The sequence below is a fragment of the Rhea americana genome, unplaced genomic scaffold (genome assembly GCF_003343005.1).
Source record: "Rhea americana isolate MKP2758 unplaced genomic scaffold, rheAme1 scaffold_15, whole genome shotgun sequence".
NCBI classification, from domain to species: domain Eukaryota; kingdom Metazoa; phylum Chordata; class Aves; order Rheiformes; family Rheidae; genus Rhea; species Rhea americana.
Genome location: NW_028185594.1, coordinates 1,646,710 through 1,664,900, shown reverse-complemented (window position 1 = coordinate 1,664,900; position 18,191 = coordinate 1,646,710). Strand labels below are relative to the sequence as shown.

At 51.5% G+C, this 18,191-nt stretch overlaps 1 protein-coding gene across 1 annotated transcript in view; it reads right to left on the bottom strand.

The window, feature by feature from the left end:
* Nucleotides 1–7,181: 7,181 nt before the first annotated feature.
* Nucleotides 7,182–18,191, bottom strand: part of ERBB4 (erb-b2 receptor tyrosine kinase 4) — a 300,889-nt gene continuing 289,879 nt past the window's right edge. Inside the window, exons 26-27 of the mRNA XM_085299544.1 lie at nt 15,341–15,638; nt 7,182–13,441 (exon numbers count right to left, since the gene is read on the bottom strand). Coding sequence (XP_085155670.1) covers nt 13,005–13,441; nt 15,341–15,638 — 735 coding nt within the window. The 3' untranslated portion in view covers nt 7,182–13,004. The remainder of the gene's footprint in view (nt 13,442–15,340; nt 15,639–18,191) is intronic.

The window sequence follows — 18,191 nt, the reverse complement described above, 5'->3', positions numbered from 1 at the left end:
GCAGAGACAACTGCTAGGTGCCCGCGGCGGCCTCGGGCGAAGCCAGTGCCGCCCTCGCCCTGTCGCTACCTGTCRCTCTCCCGTGTCTTTCTGTCCTGGCCCTCGCTGCTTCAGCTGTGGCAGCAGTGTAGGGGAAAGGGCTGCGGGCAGCGCGCGGTGCCGTGCCTGGCCGCTGTGGTGTTGGGGCCAGTCGCCCGCGAAGCCAGGGTAGTAACAGGCACTTTTTTTCCCCTCCAACGCTGCAGCTGAGCTGTCCCTGCTACCCGCCGCGGCCGCCGGTTCCGTTCCTGAGCGAGGAGGAGCGAGCCGACGCGGCGAGGACGAGGACGGACCTTCAGTACCGCATCAGCACTTTGGTAGGCGACTTTCTGGGGGCAGGGAGCGGCGCGAGTACTGAGCACCAGCCGCCAGCAGCGTGTAAAAGCAGGCACGGGAAACACGTAGCTTTGGCAAGGCCACGATGTTGGCGTTGTGTTTTGTACTGGCAACGTCTTGTGTCTGTCTCCTCAGAGAAGAGGAGCTGTTCTTTCCGTATTAAATTTCCATACTAAATTGCTGCAAAATTAGATACCAGCTTGACTGGCACAGGGCAGCGAGAGAGGCTGTCAGTACATGACACCTCCTCGGACTTCTCTAGGAGGCACCAGCAGCTGCCACTGGCTTGTACCACTGGCTGTGATTACTGCAACGCAAGGACTTGGTCTTCTGAAATGTCTGTCATCTCTGCTTGGCCCATGCAGTGTGGCTTGTCTCGTTCCCCCCTCCCCCCCCCAAAGGGGAAGGGAAAGGGAAATTTTTCTTTGCATCATTAATTACAGACCTGGGGGATGCATGTCTTGGGTTTTTTCCCTTTGTGTCGCTGCTAGGCTGCCGGTCGGCACGCCAAGTAGGAAAGACCAGTTGCAGCRTTTGGCAAAACTGCTAGGTGGTCATCAGTTAGTGAGGAACCAGTTAGCGGTGAGAAACTGAGGGTCAGATAGCTGGTAGCATCCAGAGCAAACAGGTAGGGGCAAATCCTTTAAACATGAGTGCCAGCATACATCTGCCTGTGTGTGTGTGTGTGTGTGTGTGTGTGTGTGTGTGTGTGTGTGTGTGTGCGCGTGTGTGTGTGTGTGTACACAAATATACTCTTCCTACCCCAAATAAGGAGACCGAGAGCTGCTAACACACCAACATTTCACTGTTGGTCTTTCTAAAACAGAGGCTAAGGCTTGAACCCTCTTCTTCAGCCTTGTACATCTGGTCCGTCACACGAGCCACAGCCTGGTCCCTCCACGGACCGGCTGGCTTTAATGCAACGTCGCCGGCTCTGACGGCGCTTGTACCTTTGTGGCGGCGTGAGGCAGGGCTGGGGCGTCACAGGAAGGCCTGATCTCCAGACACGGAGCCGTGCGTAAGCCACGAGCCCTGCCCCGGCAGTACCGGGGCCTCGGCATTTGCCGGCTGAGCCTTCCCTGCTGCGGCATCTCCGCAGCCCGGCAGGGAGGGCAGGAGCCGGCTGTGCCATCAGAGGGTTGTGTCTTCCTAAGCCGCGTGAAAAAAACAGCCATGAACTCCAGGGGAGCATAAATAACCCAGGAAATGCAGACAGGTATTTGCCTTCACGCCCTCCAAAGTGGGGAGGAGTGACAGCGTGAATCTCCATTGGGGGGGGGGGTTGGGAGAGAAGAAAAAAGAAAGAAAAAAACCCCAAATCCTTTCTTTTTACTATTTATTGCAATAAAACTGAAAGCAGCCCACATTGTCTCTGAAATGGGAGCCGCGGCACAGGCAGTATTACATTGTCTTTCTGAAGGCAAGGAAATGACCTTCATAGCTCACTTGAGGCTTTGTCTCTTCTTTAGAGTTATGGGCCATTCCCTTGTTAGTGGTAATAAACTGCATTATATTCCACTTCACACTGATGGGGTCTTCCTGCATCAAGCCAAAGAATGTCAAAAAAAAAAAAAAAAAAAAAAAAAAAAAAAAAAAAAGGAAAAAAGGAAAAAAAAAAAGTCAGTGCATTTCACAGCAGCCTTTTTAAAAAGGATATAAAAGAGCACCACTTCTCAGGTGATAAACGTTAAATTAATGAACGACTGTGTTGCCAAAGCACTATTTGTAGGGGTTGCGCATAGGTAGCTTGGGAGATTGTTGYACTGTACATCAGGGTGCCAGATGGTCACCGCTCAGCAGGGATGAGGGTGCGGACCCACGGAGAGGGTCGCTCCTCGGCTGCTGAGCGCGGTGGAGACACTTCTTCTTGGCCAGCTAAGTCAATGGCGGCTCTCTGTGTCTCGGGCGTCCTGAAKTTTTGGCTCTGTTTTTAAATAACCCCCGGGTGGGTAATAGAGAMAAGGATGCTATGGTAGAGAGCAAGGCAAAAAACCCCGGCGCCACTGGTGTCGCTGCAGTGCCTTGAGACAGCTCTCAGAAACCCCCTTCTCTCCCCTCCGCCCTTTTGGCCTCCCCGACAGGCTGCAATTAGCACGGATATTTCACATTCATGGCTAGATTGGAAATTTGGAAGCACTTAATGAAAAAGGTCTGTTACCTTGACCGGGCGGAAATTGCGGCTAGAGGACATTCGCTTACCCCCGGGGCCGGCAGCACGCAAATACATGAATATTAACACACCGCGTGCAAAAATGCAAATGCCATCGCTAATAGGCTGCTGCCCGGCGCGTCGGTGTGCCAGGCCAGAGCCGGGGCCGCGCGGAGGCCCCAGGCAGCGTTTGCTCGCGTTTCGGGCGCGTCTCCTCCTGGCCGCACTGGGGCCGGGCCTGCGCACAGGCAGAAATTTCGGCATTACAAGGAGCCGGGTTGGGGCYCCAGGTCCAAACTAACTAGCAGCCCAGATCAACGTGCCTCCCTTCTGATTTGAGCTGGAGGCTAGCTCCAAGCCACCTATTGCTTCTTCTATGGCAGGGCCAGCACCTCCCCATCTCAGGCCAGGCTCTGCGTTCGGCCAGCGGTGCTGGGGCCCGTTTGTCGCGCGAGGATTTGGCTTGGGGAGCGCGTTTGGATGGAAAGCAAGGTGGTACTTTGGTTTGCAGCCTGGACAAGGGACCTTGGAGATCAGTGCTTATTTTGGTCTAGACCGGCTGGTGGCATAGACCACCTATGAGCCTTGGGCTTCCGGCTCACTTCCGAAGTGACATGAATTAAATGGAAACTGGTTCAACGCCGGTGRGCTGGAGGATGTCACTGGGCACCGCGAGGGCCTCATCCAAGGGCGAAGGGAGCCGTGAAAAGAGCTGTTCCCCGGAGCTGGGTTACCCTACGGAAAAGCTCCCCGTGGCAGCACTTCTGTCCCCCTGCAGCAAACTGTTTGTCTCCCACTGCAGATGAAAAACTGCATTTCGGGCCAGGCCGTGGGTCTAAACCTGCGTCACGGCTCGGCCTGTGATTTTGGCCTTTCAGTCCCGTTTTGCTCGTTGCTAGCACAACATTGTGTTTCGTGGTGTTTGGGGAAGCTGCTTCCAAAGCCTTAGCCAGCGGCTGGGAATTGCTAAAGGGCATCCCGTGGCCACAGAGACAGGTACGTGGCGCATAACCCGGTTTGCAGTCTCGCCCCAGAGTTCATGACGCTGGGCAAGAAGTGCGTTAATGCGTTTTTATTTATCCATTTGAATCTCTCAGACTGTGCTAAATTATGACGAAAATAAAATAAGCAAGCCACGCAGCAAATCCCCTCCCCACAACTTAAGTTAGGACAGCGCAGATCCAGTCGTGTCTGGATCTCTTAGGTGTAGTTAATCCGTAACGGGAGAAGAGGCTGATAATAATTACACAGTTTGAGCTGAAGCCATGATCCCAGCAGCAAGGATTCCTGCAATAATGTGCAAAAAAACATGTCCTCCGCTCGTAAAAAAACCCAGGCCTCTTAAACGTTTATTTTTACTGTGCGTGGTTAATACTAAGAGTGATTATGGCATGTTTCTCTTCCCCTTAATTGTTTGGCAAACGTCACCCTGCAGAGCAASGAGCGTGGCGCCCGCCCGGGGCCGTAAACCTCGCCCACCCGAGCAGCCCCCGCGGAGGAGCAAGCGGGTTTTCATCCCCGTTACTTCGTACGGCCGGAGGACGGGGGGAGCGAGGCGGCCCCGGATGCCCCGCCGTGCCCTGGTGCATGAATCCCACCGCGGCCAAGGTCCTCCTTGGTGCCACCTAACTCGAAGGATGCGGATTTTTCAGCTTGGCCAAAGCTGTCAGAGGGGAACCGGTGCCTCAGCGACAAAGCGGCCAGGACGGTCGGGGCTTGGCCAGGACCGGCTTCTGCTCCGGCGGCCGGGGGTTCAGCCCGGTGACCGCTGGGAAGGTGATGCCCTTCAGCACGGCTGGCTGGTTATCGTTTACAGATCAGAGCCATCGGCATCTCCGGAGAGGCCTGATGCCGCGCAGAAATCAGGCTCTGAAACCAAGAAAACCACTTTATGTCACAGACACTTTTTTTTGCACAGGATTTCCGTGTGAGGCGAACCCTGAAGTCGCTGCTGGATCTCTATCTGCCCGGCTACGAGGGACGAGCCGCCTGCCCGACCGTGCCGGGCACGCCGGAGCGCCGCGCCGCCTCCTGCTGCGCGCCGGGGCAGCCGCCCGAGGGGCGAGCTGGGCTTGCTCGGGCCCAGGAGGTAAACGAGCACCTGCGCTGGTGGTGGCCGTGGAGGCGGCGCGCGGCGTCCCCCTCCCGGCCCCGGCCACCCCCGTTCGCGCCTTCCTGTCCCCAGAGCAGTCGCGTGCTCTTCCCAGCACGCCGCTGACCCCCTTCCTCCCCGCCACCCCAGCCTTGACGTTAATTAAATGACGTCCTGCCTGACTTTCTTGTCGGATTTGGAAGCAACTCGTCACCCTTTCGCTGGTTCTGTCAGTCCAGGTGACGGGCACCTTAATTCACTCGTGAGCCGAAGCGCGGGAGGGGGGAGCGCGAGGCCTGGACGCGTTAACGTCGCTGCGATCAGAACCGTTTCCTCGGTGCGGGACGGCCGCTGGGGAAGCACAGCGGGATGCGCCGGCCCCGGCGCGACGGGAAGCGCCGAGGCAGGATTTGCAGGGCCGCTGTTAGCAGCAGAGCCGCTCCTGGCGCCGTGCGCAGCCCTCCCCTTCCTGGTTCGGCACCGGCGATTGAGTTAAAGCCTCGGCTCTGGCTCCTTTCAGGCTGCCCGGTACGGGGCTCAGGGGAAAATCGATTTTTGCTTTCTTCTAACAGAAACATCACAGGCTTTGGTTTTGAGTGTTGTGGCCGGGGTGAAAAATCGTGAGTTTAATAGGCTGCTCCTTGCTTCCCAGTAGACCCAAATTTTCCTCTGCAGCCTTCACTGCTCAGTCGGCACTTGGCAGCCAAAGGGCGTCTCGGGCCAGAGGAACTTTGGGCTTGAGGTTTCCCCCTCCTAGGGGAGTGAGGCAGGAGGGGAGCGACGTTACCGCGTCGGGCCCCGCAGAGGCAGCACAGCCTGCGCCAGGGACGGTCCCGACGGGCGGCTGCGGCGGGGGCCCGGCCAGACCGGCTCTGCAGCGGCCGCGGAGGCTCGAGGTGCCRCCGAAGGACGAGCGATTTCCTCGGGCTGGCCCCAGCCCGCAGCTGGGGAAACGCGGCCGCTGGCAGGAAGCAGCCGGGGCCGGGCACCAGGYGCCCGAAACGCGGGTGCTGCTGCGCTGCAGCCCCGTCGTGGCACCTGTGGGGACCCCAGGGGCCCTGCGCCCCCCTCAGCCCTTTACGGAAACCCACATTCGAATTTAGCATTTCAAAATTAAGTTTTAAACTAATTAGTTCCCCTACAAACCAAAAAATGTCCGGACAAGCCAATTTTCATTTTTTCCGCCCCCACGGGAAGCTTTTTGCTGTGCTTTGCTTCCCGGGCACCTGCCCGCAGTTTGGGGGCCGACGGAGGGTTGTGAACGGGCCGAGCCGCTTCTCCCGCGCGGTCTCCTCCGGGGACCGCGCGACCCGCGCTGCTGCTCGCCGCTGGGGCTGGCGCTCGGGCGAGGAAGCTCACGCGGAGGCGGCGACGTTTTGTCTCGTATTTTATTGAATTTCATTTATATTAAATTAAAAATATATTTCTGACAGATTCATGTAACAAAAAGGCAGAACCGTTTTCAAATCGTTCGGGTGGGAGGAGCGCGGGCCGACGCGCGGCGGGGCGCAGCCGCTGCCGGGCAGGCGGAGCCCGGCCCGGCCCGGCCCGCGCGGAGGCTCGCGGCTGCGGGACGTAACCACACGAAGAGAAGAGGAGCCACAGGTTTCTCCCCAGCCTCCAAACAAGACAGAAAGAGAGGGAAGGGAGGAAAGGAAAAAAAAAAGAAGAAACCCCAAAACTATGGAAAGAAGGGAAATTATGCTAAATTAGGTACCTAACATTAACCCAGGTCAGTAAGTATTTTAACAGTGCATAATCCTCGATAGCTAAAATATGAGAAACGGAAGGTTAAAGTGACGCTACGCCACGCACAACTGGCAAATCTACGGTGGAAGCAAGTGCGGAAGTGGGAACACACCACGACAGTGCCAGACCACAGAGTCACAGGGGACGCCAGCAGCGGCGCTTCAACCCAAACCGGAGGCGCGAGGGGCAACGGAAAGGCGAGGAGCGGCAGAATCACAAGCAAATTACCTATATACAAATCAACCCTAAGGACAATTATGTTCCAAATAATGATGTCCACGAGGAAAATAAAAGCGACATTATCCTTATTTACAAATGCAACTAGCTGTGTCTTTAACAAGCTATAAAAATACTATTCACATTTTCAAAGTAACATACAGTAGGTTTTTTTTTTAATTTATTTTTATTTTTGTTTCAGAAAGGCAGCTAACTCTGAATGCAAAACGTCGCCGGAAAGGAGCGGCCCCCCCTCCCCGCTCGCCAAGGTACGCCRCGAGGCACCAGCGCGACCCTCTCCTCTCCCGGCGCTTTCAGGAGCGCAGAGAAGGGGCTGAAACCAGGGCGCTCCGCCGCACGGCCGCCTTGCCCCGGGCGCYGCTGGCAGGGCTGAGCCAGCGCCCCCGCGCCGCGCGCCCGCTCTGGGCTCCCTCCGGCCTCGCCTTGCCTGGCCTTGCGGGGGGTCTCGCCCTTGCACGCCGAGGGGCGCCGGGACAAACGCAGCCGTGTCGCCCGCGGGACACGCGCACAGTCAGAGACCATCGGGTCAAAAAACGTTGTTTTGGATGATAGCTCTGGTTTGGGGTCGGCAAGGAATCCTTTTTCCTTTTTTTTTTCCCTCCAGATTTTCCCCCTCCATTAGGGCTGCTACTACTGTAGAAATTCCAAATTACAATTTTTGGAGAATTTTGAAAACTGGGCAAAAAAGCAGATTAAAAACATTAGGAAGAACATACTGAACATGCAGTGATTTCCCACGTTAAAATGCTATTAAAAAAAAAAAATCACAACTCACATTCTTTTCCCTGCCCCGCGTTTCCCTCTCCACGTACCCCACTGGGAAAAGCCGAGCACCCGCGACCCCTCGGTGCCCGCCTTCAGAGCGGCATTGGTTTCGGTGCATTCAAAGTTAGCTACCCCTTACACAGCTGCTCAGTTAATAATCGACCCATTTAACAGCAGAACCAGTTTATGCTACATATGTCATAGTACCTTACTTCAAAAGAACGGCATACGTATCTACACTTACTTATAAAATATCTTTCACAGCTTAGTACTGTGGTCATCCCAAAAGGGTTAAGTCTTCGGAGTGCTACGGACAAATACAGTATTTTCTCCCCAAGAAGGGGCTCCCCGGACACCTTCGCCCCGGGCGCCAGGGGCTTTCTGCAGGCAGCTGGACCCGACCCCGTCAGAGAGAGGATGCTGTGCAAGACGCACCTTCGCCCCGGATGAAACCGCTCTCCCACCTTCACGTCTCGAGCACGGTTACATGGCTTTTTGTCAGGAGAAGGGAGGGGAGGACTAGGACATAATTACACTGCTTAAGAAGCTCCCGAAATGCCTCTACCACAGGTGTACAAAGCTCTCCAAAAAAATCCTGGGCAGCTGTGACCTCTTGTTTCCCAGTCAACCAGGATGACGCCCGTAGCTCTCCCCTTCATCCCTTTCGCTACTCCTGCTCCTTGGCACAGAGCTTCGACGGCGCTCTCTTGGGCAGGCATCACCTTTGCTTCCGGGCGCTGATTTGGAGATGAGCTTGGCTGCAGCTGGAACAAGGGCCGCCACCGTCGGTCACAGTTAAAATGCCCACAGACATCCCTGAAGGACGCTCTGCACCTTCGCTGCCTTCCCAGCCTGGGGGCCGAGTCCAGCTGTCAGCAGGGTATGAGTGAAGAAAGCCCTCCCTCGAGTAATCTCCCCCAAAGCAACGAGCCTGCAAGCGCAGTAACGTACTAACCTGCCTAAGGCCATGGGAACAGGGCCCTGGTTATCACAGAAAGGTCTGGTGATAAATTAAATTAGTCCTTTCAAACAGAAGATGGACACACGTGATTTCTGGACGTTTTAGACTGGTGCTTCTAACCACGGAACTTCGTTTCTGTTACTTACCCCAGTCTGAAAACCTCGTCTGTAGCAGTAACCTTTTCCTACCTGCATAAAGCTTATCAAAAGCCGGGGGGGAGGAGAGAGAGACGGCGCCGAGCAGAGCGATGCCGCACAGAGGYCGGCCGTGAGACCGCAAGGGCTCCTCGCGCGCAACGGAGCATGGGCGCCACAGCCAACCCCTGCCCTCCACAGCTTGAGCTTCCCCCGAGTAGCCGAACTCAAATCCAGGATCTTGTATAACAGCAGATAAGCTCTTACGGCAGCAGCGGAGATCCACGATCCACGGCAACGAGAGGAAGGACACGTGGTGGACCTGGGAACGAACGGGTGCACAGGCTTCACGCTACCGCARGAGAAGCCGCCTTTTACACAGCGTTCAGCAACTCCAGGTTACACTGCCTACCCCGAGGAGCTCCTGAGCAGCCAGAGCTCACGCATAGCCACAGGCCTGCCGTCGATTCATGCTGCAGCCTATTCCCACCACTCTCCTCAAGCTAAAAAGCCTTCAAAGCAGGTGAATACCTAACTGACCTGAATACTTCTGAACGCTTTCGGATATACTGGGGAATTGCACGGAAGACAGCCTAACTCTGAGGGCTGCCAGTGTCCCCTTCTCTCTGGGGCCACGTAAAAGCCCCATCTTCATTCCTTCACGCTGCCACGATGACACCGGTCCCCCACCCAGACAGTCCAGCAGGAAAACGGGCCAAGGTTTTTCTTAGCATCTGAGTTTCCGATATAGGTCCAGTCTCAAAAAACCTATTGCTGTTTCTAGGCTCACTGGCAGCAAGACTAGCGACCGTGCGTGTGCAGGCTGCTGTGCCCCGCGGCGCACGGCATCAGCTGCCCCTCGCGCTCGGCTGCCCGGGCTTACCGCCGCGGGGCGTGACGGGAAAGGTACTGCCCCGCTAGTCCGAGAAAAAAGGGGAACGAGCTTACTGCATGCAACTCTCTCTGCCCCGAAATGCATCTTCCGTCAAAGAAATGGTTCAAGCCAGGGTTAACACAACACTTCTTTAGGCGAAGATTTCTGGGCTGAGCGCAGGGCGCTTGGAAGAGGCCCACGCGGTGGCTCCCGCTGCTGCTACGCGCTCGGAGTTTCTCCCACGGTTTGCTACCTACGAGAGACGACCGGCAGGAAAACACGCTCTGCTACATTGGAACAAATGACCAAAGAAAAATCCTAGCTACTTCGTAGGAAGAAGCAGCACTGAAAGAAGTTGAGAGTAGTCTGGTTCAGTCAGAACGTTACAGCAAATCAATCAAATCCAGCATCCATCCGCATCTGCTTGAAACAACCCACAGGTAGGTAAGTAACATCTAACCTAGAACTGGTGAAGATGCAGGAACTGGTTCTTGGAAAGTTACTAACTGTTCTTCCATGGTGCATGCTGCGGTAAGGGAAAGGAAAACATYTGCAAATAGGAGACTGCATATAAAATCCCAAAAAACCCACAGCAGCGTTTATAGATACCACTGTGGAACCAGAGAATCGGCTAGAGCTGGACAAAATACTTCTGCTGGTGCTCCTCCTTCTGCTGCTCTGTGCTGACAAAATGCAGTCTGTATATGGAAGAGTATCTGCTTTTTTCCCCAGAAACCTGCCGCTGTTCATTAAAGAAGCCTGACCTTCATCTCTCGTGACTTACGACGGTCACACATTTGCCACAGCGCCCGATCTCCCGTCACCGATGCAGCAGCTATAACCGCTAATGCTAATACGAGCGCTAAAAGCTGGCCAGTTACCGGTGCCTACCAGGTTACAGAAGCCAAACGGTTCTGCTCTTAATTTTGGGGGTTTTAAACCCTGGATACACTCTCGTTCTGTGGCAAAGATGCAAAAATCTGTCAAAGTAGTTCAGGTGAGAACGTTTGGGAACAGAGGACACGTTTATGCCCAGAAACAAAGATAAGTGATGCCCATTCGTCCAGACGCAGTACGTTGAGTTTTCCACCACCGCAGATTACTCTGCTTGTTAATTCTYGGTTCGCCCTTGGCTATCCAAGACGCGCTTGGCACCGCCCAAGGCGTCTGCTTTAGTTCCAGCCTTCACGCTGCCTCGCTTCAAGGGATCTCTGCACTTCCATGCTACCGAACATAGCGCATCATACCCACCGTCAACAACCAAAATGAATATGTAATTCAAGTTTTGTAAGAATTTAAAAGTTAAATTGTTAGAGAACACAATTATTTCTATTTTGATTACTCCGTGGGCTTGTTTTTAAYGCCAGTATCACTTAATGATCAGAGAAGACACAGGGGCCTTCACCCTCCCTTAGCAGCTACACCCTAGCCCCATCGCTTCCATCTCTGGAAGCGTCTCTCTGCCCATGACCTTTGCAAGTACCATATGAGCTGCACCAGGAGGTTCCCCTCATTAGGGGTATCTGTTCAGGACAAACCATCTTCTCCCAAGAGCTGCAGCTCAAAGTGGCAGGCTGAGGACGACATGTTTCTTACTCCCTTCTCTGCTTCTTTACAATTAAAGGTGGCAAACTGCTCAGACAGTTGGATTTTGGAGGAGCACCACACAGTATTTCCAGACCACTGGCTGTTGCTGTTCTTGTTGCCAGGCTGGGTCACCCAAARCATCTTCACTTTAATAGTGCTGAAGTGCATAAACTGAAACACTGTTGTACTACCCAGGATTACCATCCAAGCAGAGGATTATTGCTTCCCCTTTAAAAGCCTCGATGGCTAGAGACAGAGACAAACCCTCACAGGTACTTAACGCTTAAGATTCTCCTTGGGTACTAGGTGCGCAAATGCTGTTACACAGGTCTTGGCACACCAGGAGCAAGACACCAGCATCGCTGGCCCTCGCTCTCTCCTTCCTACTCCATCTGCTTTAGCTTGCTAAACCCATCCAGAACTCCGGCTAAAAGGTACGTCCAAACAGGAGGAGGGTGGAGGGAGGGAAGGGAGGGGTGTCTACGTAAMAACCGAGGTTGATTAAAGCAGCAATTAGTGCAGGGAGATGGACTCATACATATTTACATTTTTGACTGAAAGCTCCGCGTGTCATGCACGTTTTGACTTCTAAAACCTCGTATACACTGTCTTCTGTGCCAGAGTAATCCTCCTTTCAGGGGAAAAAAAAGAAAAAAAAAAAAAAGTACTCCGTATCGTGCGCAAGACGTTCTCCTCCCCCGATCCCAGTTCAGGGCTGGCTCTGCTGTCCTTCACGCGGCAGCGGTAAGAGCGGGCCGCTCTCTCGCCGTATCCTCTGAAGCAGTCAATGCGCTGGCCTCTCCGAACCGGTGGGCACTGTTCCAAAGACTTGTTTTGCTTCATTTTGGCATTTCCACAGTCATCCTTTACACATAATTCACTTTTTAAAATTTAAAAGTATTATCTTGTATTTTGCTGGTCACTTCCATATTGCTTCATTCAAAATCCAGAAAACAGTTCAAATAAAATCAGAGCTTAAGTGCAAACTAACTTTCCAGTGAACCGCTATGTGCATTTTCTTCAGTCCAGTGTCTTTCTTCCYGTTTAAAGGGCCCTTCCCACCACCACCCCACAGAACACCAGCAAACTTCGTGAACCATAGTAAGCTCCAGTCTCCATCTTGTCCTCAGTGTTGCCTGACAGCATCCCCAACTACTTTCACGATCACAAAGAACAAAAAGAGGGAGGAATTTGTTTGGGTCTTTTTATCTATCTATATTTAGTAGGTATAAAACATGAAAGCAAAGCTTTTTGCATACAAATCCTGGTTTCATGGCCTTTTAGCTTCAAAAAGAGGATGCTGGAGATGTGTTTTGGTTATTTTTTTTCCGAAAAGACTTCTATGTTTGATATTGACACATGTACAAAAATGGTCATGTCATACACTAATGTTCTGAGCTAAAGTCTCTGCTGTTAGGAAGTGGCACAAAATCATGGTGTGGCTCAGAATAAGGGGTTAGGCCAGATACTAGAGTCACATCATCATTTCTTGGAAGGCCACGATGAAGATCTGAATGATTATGAAAAGCCAGGTTAGCCATTTTCGGTTGCTGGGGGTAGAAAGTGTTAGAGAAAGAAATTGGATTCTCAATCTCAATTATTATGCTATTTCACATGATATAAAAACTGTCCGTTTTTTTTCCCTCCCTAATGGAAACTGCATCAGGATTTCCAGGAATGCTGAACAGACTCTCATCAGCTCCTGCCGAAAAAACCAGACTCTGCGTGACCCTCCCTACAGCGCCTGGGTTGGATCACCGAGAACTTGCTCGACAGCAGGCAACACTGCCACTGGCTTTACTGGTGTCGTCTGGCTTCTCTGACCGTCGGACCCTCTGGATCTGCGGCAAGCGAGAAAGGCCAGGTTGGACTCGCCTTCTTTCAGTCTCTTTCCTTCCTTCCTTCCAGGTTCCCAACCCAATCTGCAAGTGACTCCAAGACGTCCTTTCACTTGGAAATATCAAAAACGAGCGAACGGGCGAGAAGAGGAAGCTCATGGGAGAAAGAAAGGGAGGGGGAGAGAGAGAAAGAGTGAGGCAGCTAGAAGGGGTTGCCTTTCCGCATCCGTAAGACCGCGGTTACTACACCACTGTGTTTCGGTGTCTGTAGGGTGGCGGGGGCAGCACAGTGCCAGGCTTCAGGGAGAACTCGGAGAGGTATTCGGGATTCTCTGCCACAATAGGCCGGATCCGTCCGTTCTGTTTGTAAAAATATTTTGTGCTGTACTCTTGCAGGTAGTCCGGGTGCTGGAGGGTGCTTCGCGGGGGCAGGCTGTGATTCCAGTAATCGGGGTTGTCAAAGGCCTTCTTGGCTTTCTCCGGCAAATTGTTCTTCAGGTACTCRGCGTTTTCCAGGGTGTTTGCAAAAGTGTTGAGGTACAACGGCTCGTTCACGTACTCATCCTCTGCTTTGGGCTGCCCATTTGGAGCGTTGTGGTACTCTGGGTTGTCCACAGCTTGGAGATCTCCATTCTTTCGTCGGGAGACAAATGGGTTCTCCTCCACTGGGTTCAGGTAATCTAAGAAAAGACAAGAAATAAATCAGCAAGGGGGGAGAGCAGCCCATCCACGCAGCAAGTGCCATTTCTTCTGTTTTGCCCAGGTTATACCGGAAGCAGCGCGCTGACCTGTCCCTCCTTCCACCTCAGCCATTCCTAGAACTCCCAGACGAGGTCAGGTACCAACTACATCGAACATACACTTCAGTAAAAGTGAAGATTTACAACCTCAGCAAACAACAAAGGTTTAACCGAAGAGCTGGGACTGCAAGAGATGATGTGAGTCACCAAAAATACACGCAAAGCTCAATACTAAACTGCAGCTCTCGCTAAGTCACAGCCCAGAGGCCGGCCTGATCCGGGCTCTTCTCTCAGAGTACGATCTAGAGAGCGGAACGCGCAGAGCTACTTCTGTCTCTGTACAACCTTGGACACATCAGTCAAACCCTCCGCTCGGCAGTCCTTCCATCCAGAAAGCTCTACAGAAATCTTGCTTAAGCCTCTCTGCACAAAAACCATCCCCAAGGGCTAACTTCTAAGACAGCTTCATTTCTAACAGAACAATTTGCCTGATTAAAAACCTTCCATCCTTGAAGGACAAAGGGCCTCAAAGCATTATGAAAAAATGATTCAAATGAGCCCTGGGAAGGGTACAAGAGGGTCTTAAGATAGCACTGAACCAGGAGCTGGAGCAGGTTACAATTGCCTTAAATGATTTTCTGTGGATTAACACCACAAAAAAATGTGGCTGAATTGTAGAGAATGTTTTAAGGCATATGGAGGTTGCGTGCAARGGAGAAAAGAGAGCCACTGGTGGGGGGGAAGAAGCCTGAAGAGACTSGTTGTCCAGGACTGGCACATCCTAGGGCAAATGGACATGTTCACCAAGATCCCGCCAATGGCTGCACACAGGCTACTGACACACGGGGCAATGGACTTGCTGGGCATCCTGTCCTGTCTGGCCCCCTATAAAACACTGTCACGTTGCAAAACATAACCTTCAGCTCTGGTTTTCTCCAAGAAGAGGCCAAAAACACTAAATGCAAAGGTTCAGGTCAGGCTTAGTGAGAATCTTTTGAACCCACAGCTAAAGCTAAGCATTTGCTTAAGAACTCTGCTGAAAAGAAAGAAATTTTGCACTAGTTAAAATTTAAACCAGTGCTCAAGTTCTTTGCTGAATCTGAAAGCTAGAACAGGCACAGGCACAACAGTGCATGTGAGACCTAACTGGCATTTATATTTACATCCATTTGTTTTCTTTAAAGCCATAGCAAAGGTCTGAAAGAAAATTACAAATGACACATCCCCTTACATCAGAGTAACTGCTGTTGCTATTTTAAAAKAAGAAGAAAGGAATGAAAGAAACTGGGAAAAGGAGCATCTAAACTGGCACATATCTAGGGAACTTCACCTTGCGGCAGTGATGCTTTCTCTGAAGCACATCTTGYGCTTTCAGCCCTAGACTTCTCGTGGGTATAAAATGCCAACTTTGTATATTGGTTCAGTGACATGTGCAACATGATATTTACTGAGCACAGTACCACGGAGGGGGAGGAGGAGATGATCAATAAAGTGGAGATGAGGGATGGCCAAAGCAGGATCCTTTTCTTGAAAATTACCGAATATTTGTGTTTGCATAAGCTGGGTTTTTTGTTTTCTCACTCCTCTCTTTTGTTACTTCCCAGAAGCAAAGGTTAAAGGGGGAAAAAAMCAAACCTTACATTTGGGGACATTTGGACTTTTTAAACAAGAAAATTAAGTGAAGAAAAATGAATCTCATTGTAAAGAAATATCAACCAAGTTGGCATGTTTCACTCTTGCTGAGTTAGTTGATAAAGCTGCTGAGCTGGAAAAAGAGAGAATGCAGTCAGGCTGCCTTTTTTTTTTTTTTTTTTTTTTTTTTTTTTTTTTTTTTTTTACCTGTTTTCGGTTTGTCTCGCATCGGCGTCATGTACCCGTCCTCATCCAGTTCTCCCCGGACGACCCGCTCAGGTATGAACACCGTGGGATCTGCACTGTACCTCTGGGTGCTGCTGTCCTCTTGTGCCAGGTTTGCCACTTGTTTTCGCAGCGTGCCGTTACAGCAAGCGTCATCGAAGAGCTCCGCTGCGGCCCCCTGGGCAACGGGGGCTTCCGGCATGACGCAGCCAGGGGCTCTGTAGGGCAGAGACACTCCCTGCTCCGCAGCGTAGCCRCCATCTCTGTACACAAACTGATTCTGGTGGAAGAGAGAGGACAGCGTGAGGAAGGAGGCTACAGAGGGACAGGACATCCACCAGCAAGTCACGTTTGCGGCTGCCGCGGCTCTCCCGCCACGTTTGCTCACCACGGCATTCCCCGTCCCTCTGCCCCTATCGTCACCTCTGATCTCTGTTTATTCCTGGGGGGCCTATTTGCAGGGGGTCCTGTAGCGACAATCATGCGGTCATCCAAACTCTTTGCAAGCCCATTAAGAAGCGTGTTTTAGGTTGGCAAACTCTGTTCTTAGACGCACCTCAGTTCAATGGTTTGACTCAACCCACCATTTTGCTCATCAGCAAGGACGCGCAAGGAAATTTCGGTATCATAACCTATAAATAGGAAGGAAAAATGGACAGACTCATCCACATCTGTTACCTGAATGTTTTTTCAAAAAAGGTTGGCAGTTATTTTGGGTGCAGGTCCATCGAGCTTGCAGATGAATCCAGGCTGACTTTATTATAGGTCCCTAAGCACTTGATGCTTACATACACATTTTGTTCACTGTTGGCTTTTGGGCCGTTTATGTAGGAAAACAGAGTTGGAAACAATACGTACGTAGAGGAGGAAGGTGGAAAACCTAAGGATGAAGGTGGAATGTGAAATACTTACTCCTGACATAGGAGTGTAGGCAGGAGGAAGGCTGTGCCCTATTTCTCTCTAACAGGACAGAAAAATGGAATGATAGACACATAATAAGAGGTCACATGGATGAAATAAGTCACATGAGCTGTTTGAGATAATACGGAGAAACATAGGTTTTCTAAGGAGGATCCAAATTCAAAGAACGCAATCATGGCACGAGTCTCTCCAAAGAGCTGTCTACGTCGCTGGCCTTAGAGAGGGCTACCGGTTTCCTCTTGCTGGGTAAGGGCAAGCGCCGTGTAACACCTGCTGACAGSTCTATAGCCTGAAGAAGCCTTGTGTCTGATTTTGGGAAAGGCAGACCTTACGGAGAGACGGCGCGCTCACAGTCAGAGACTGCAGCGCAGGAGAGGTGCAGAAAGCTCCTCGCTCCAAGCTCAGGCTTCCTTTCCCAGAGGTGGAGGATATAAAAGAGGAACAGGGGGAAGTGGAAGGACAGCAGAGTGCAGGACCATCATTAGATCGGTGACAGCTAGCTCAGGTTTCGCAGAGGAAGTGATCCTCAAGCTYTGGTAAACTCAAACATCACAGCACCCCCTGGATATCCTAGGGACCAGTGTGCCGTGACCCCGCTCTCAACATTTATCACTCTTCTAGTGTTACCTCTGCATCACATGCTAAGGGGTTTTACCATGAAAGCTAGAGGCTATACAGCAAAGGATGCAGGCAGAGATCTTCACTTTCATATGGGTTTCTGGATCCATCTTACAGTGCCCTGYGGACCTTGAACTGCTGTAATGTCACCAGCACAGCAGCTGCGTTTATCTCTGTTACTGCTGGTCAAAATCAGCATGTCCTTAGTGGAGGAATCAGTGATTTTTGGAGGAAAATCAAAATGCAACAAAGAACCCTTTATTTTCAGGGGCTGCTTTTACTGCAAAAATGACAATTTTTTGAATTTAAGAATCCTTTCTTCATATTTGTTTCCATTTTTTTTCAAGAATTGCATTGTTTTCCCCTTATCTCCTAGTTGGGGAAGAAGTCAGGATAAAAAAAGTTCTAAGCTTGAGACAAATTAGAAGAGAAAACCCAGTGCCTCAGGAAAGAAATCCAACCACTYGGAGAAAGCTCCATTTAAGAAGATATCTTTCTTACTCATCAAAAATCCATTTCAGAAATACATCCATACTGAGCAACAAATCAAACCTCAAAGAAAAAAAGGCACACATCCTCCCAAAGTAAGGATAGGAGGTACCACAGTCAAGGTTTCCTTTATAAACTTCTTGCCAAAAGATCAGGAAGTTTGAGATGATGGTGACTAATATCTTCATAAAAACTTGCGTATCCACTTGCATATAGTTTTATCAAGCATGAACAGTTTTTGGTTGAAACGGTTTAAGCTAGATATCTGCTTCAGGCAAAAACCTTTTAAAAAAGGCATATATTTATTTTAAATGCATTTTGGCTGCCTGGCTGAACACCTCTCTAGTGATCAAAAATATGCTGATTTGCTTGTATTAGAAGTATCCCTGCAGCCATTTTGTTACTCAGATCTAACACCTTGCGTCTCCGAGGCGTAAATTTGGTGGGTGAACCACTGTAACGGATATACACCTCTCCATCCCCATCAAAGTTCATCCATATTTAGCTAAGTTACAACCTTCTAAAAAAGACCTCAGACTGCAACGTGCCCAACTGCAGGGGAAAACTTGGTCAGGTGAATTGTCTGTCTGCACTCCCCTGCCAGCAAGGCCCGAGCAGGACTCGCTCTGAAGCTGGTTTTCCCCGGGGAAATTGGCTGCCGGAAGGAAACRGAGGGGAGCATCTCTCCCCTGGCCTCAGTGTACCCCTCGCCAAGGCCCGAGCAGAGGAGGAGGAGGAGGCTGATGCCTCCCCTCGCGCTGGTCCCTAAGACAGAGCGCAGTGCCCGTACGGAAGACGTGCCTGG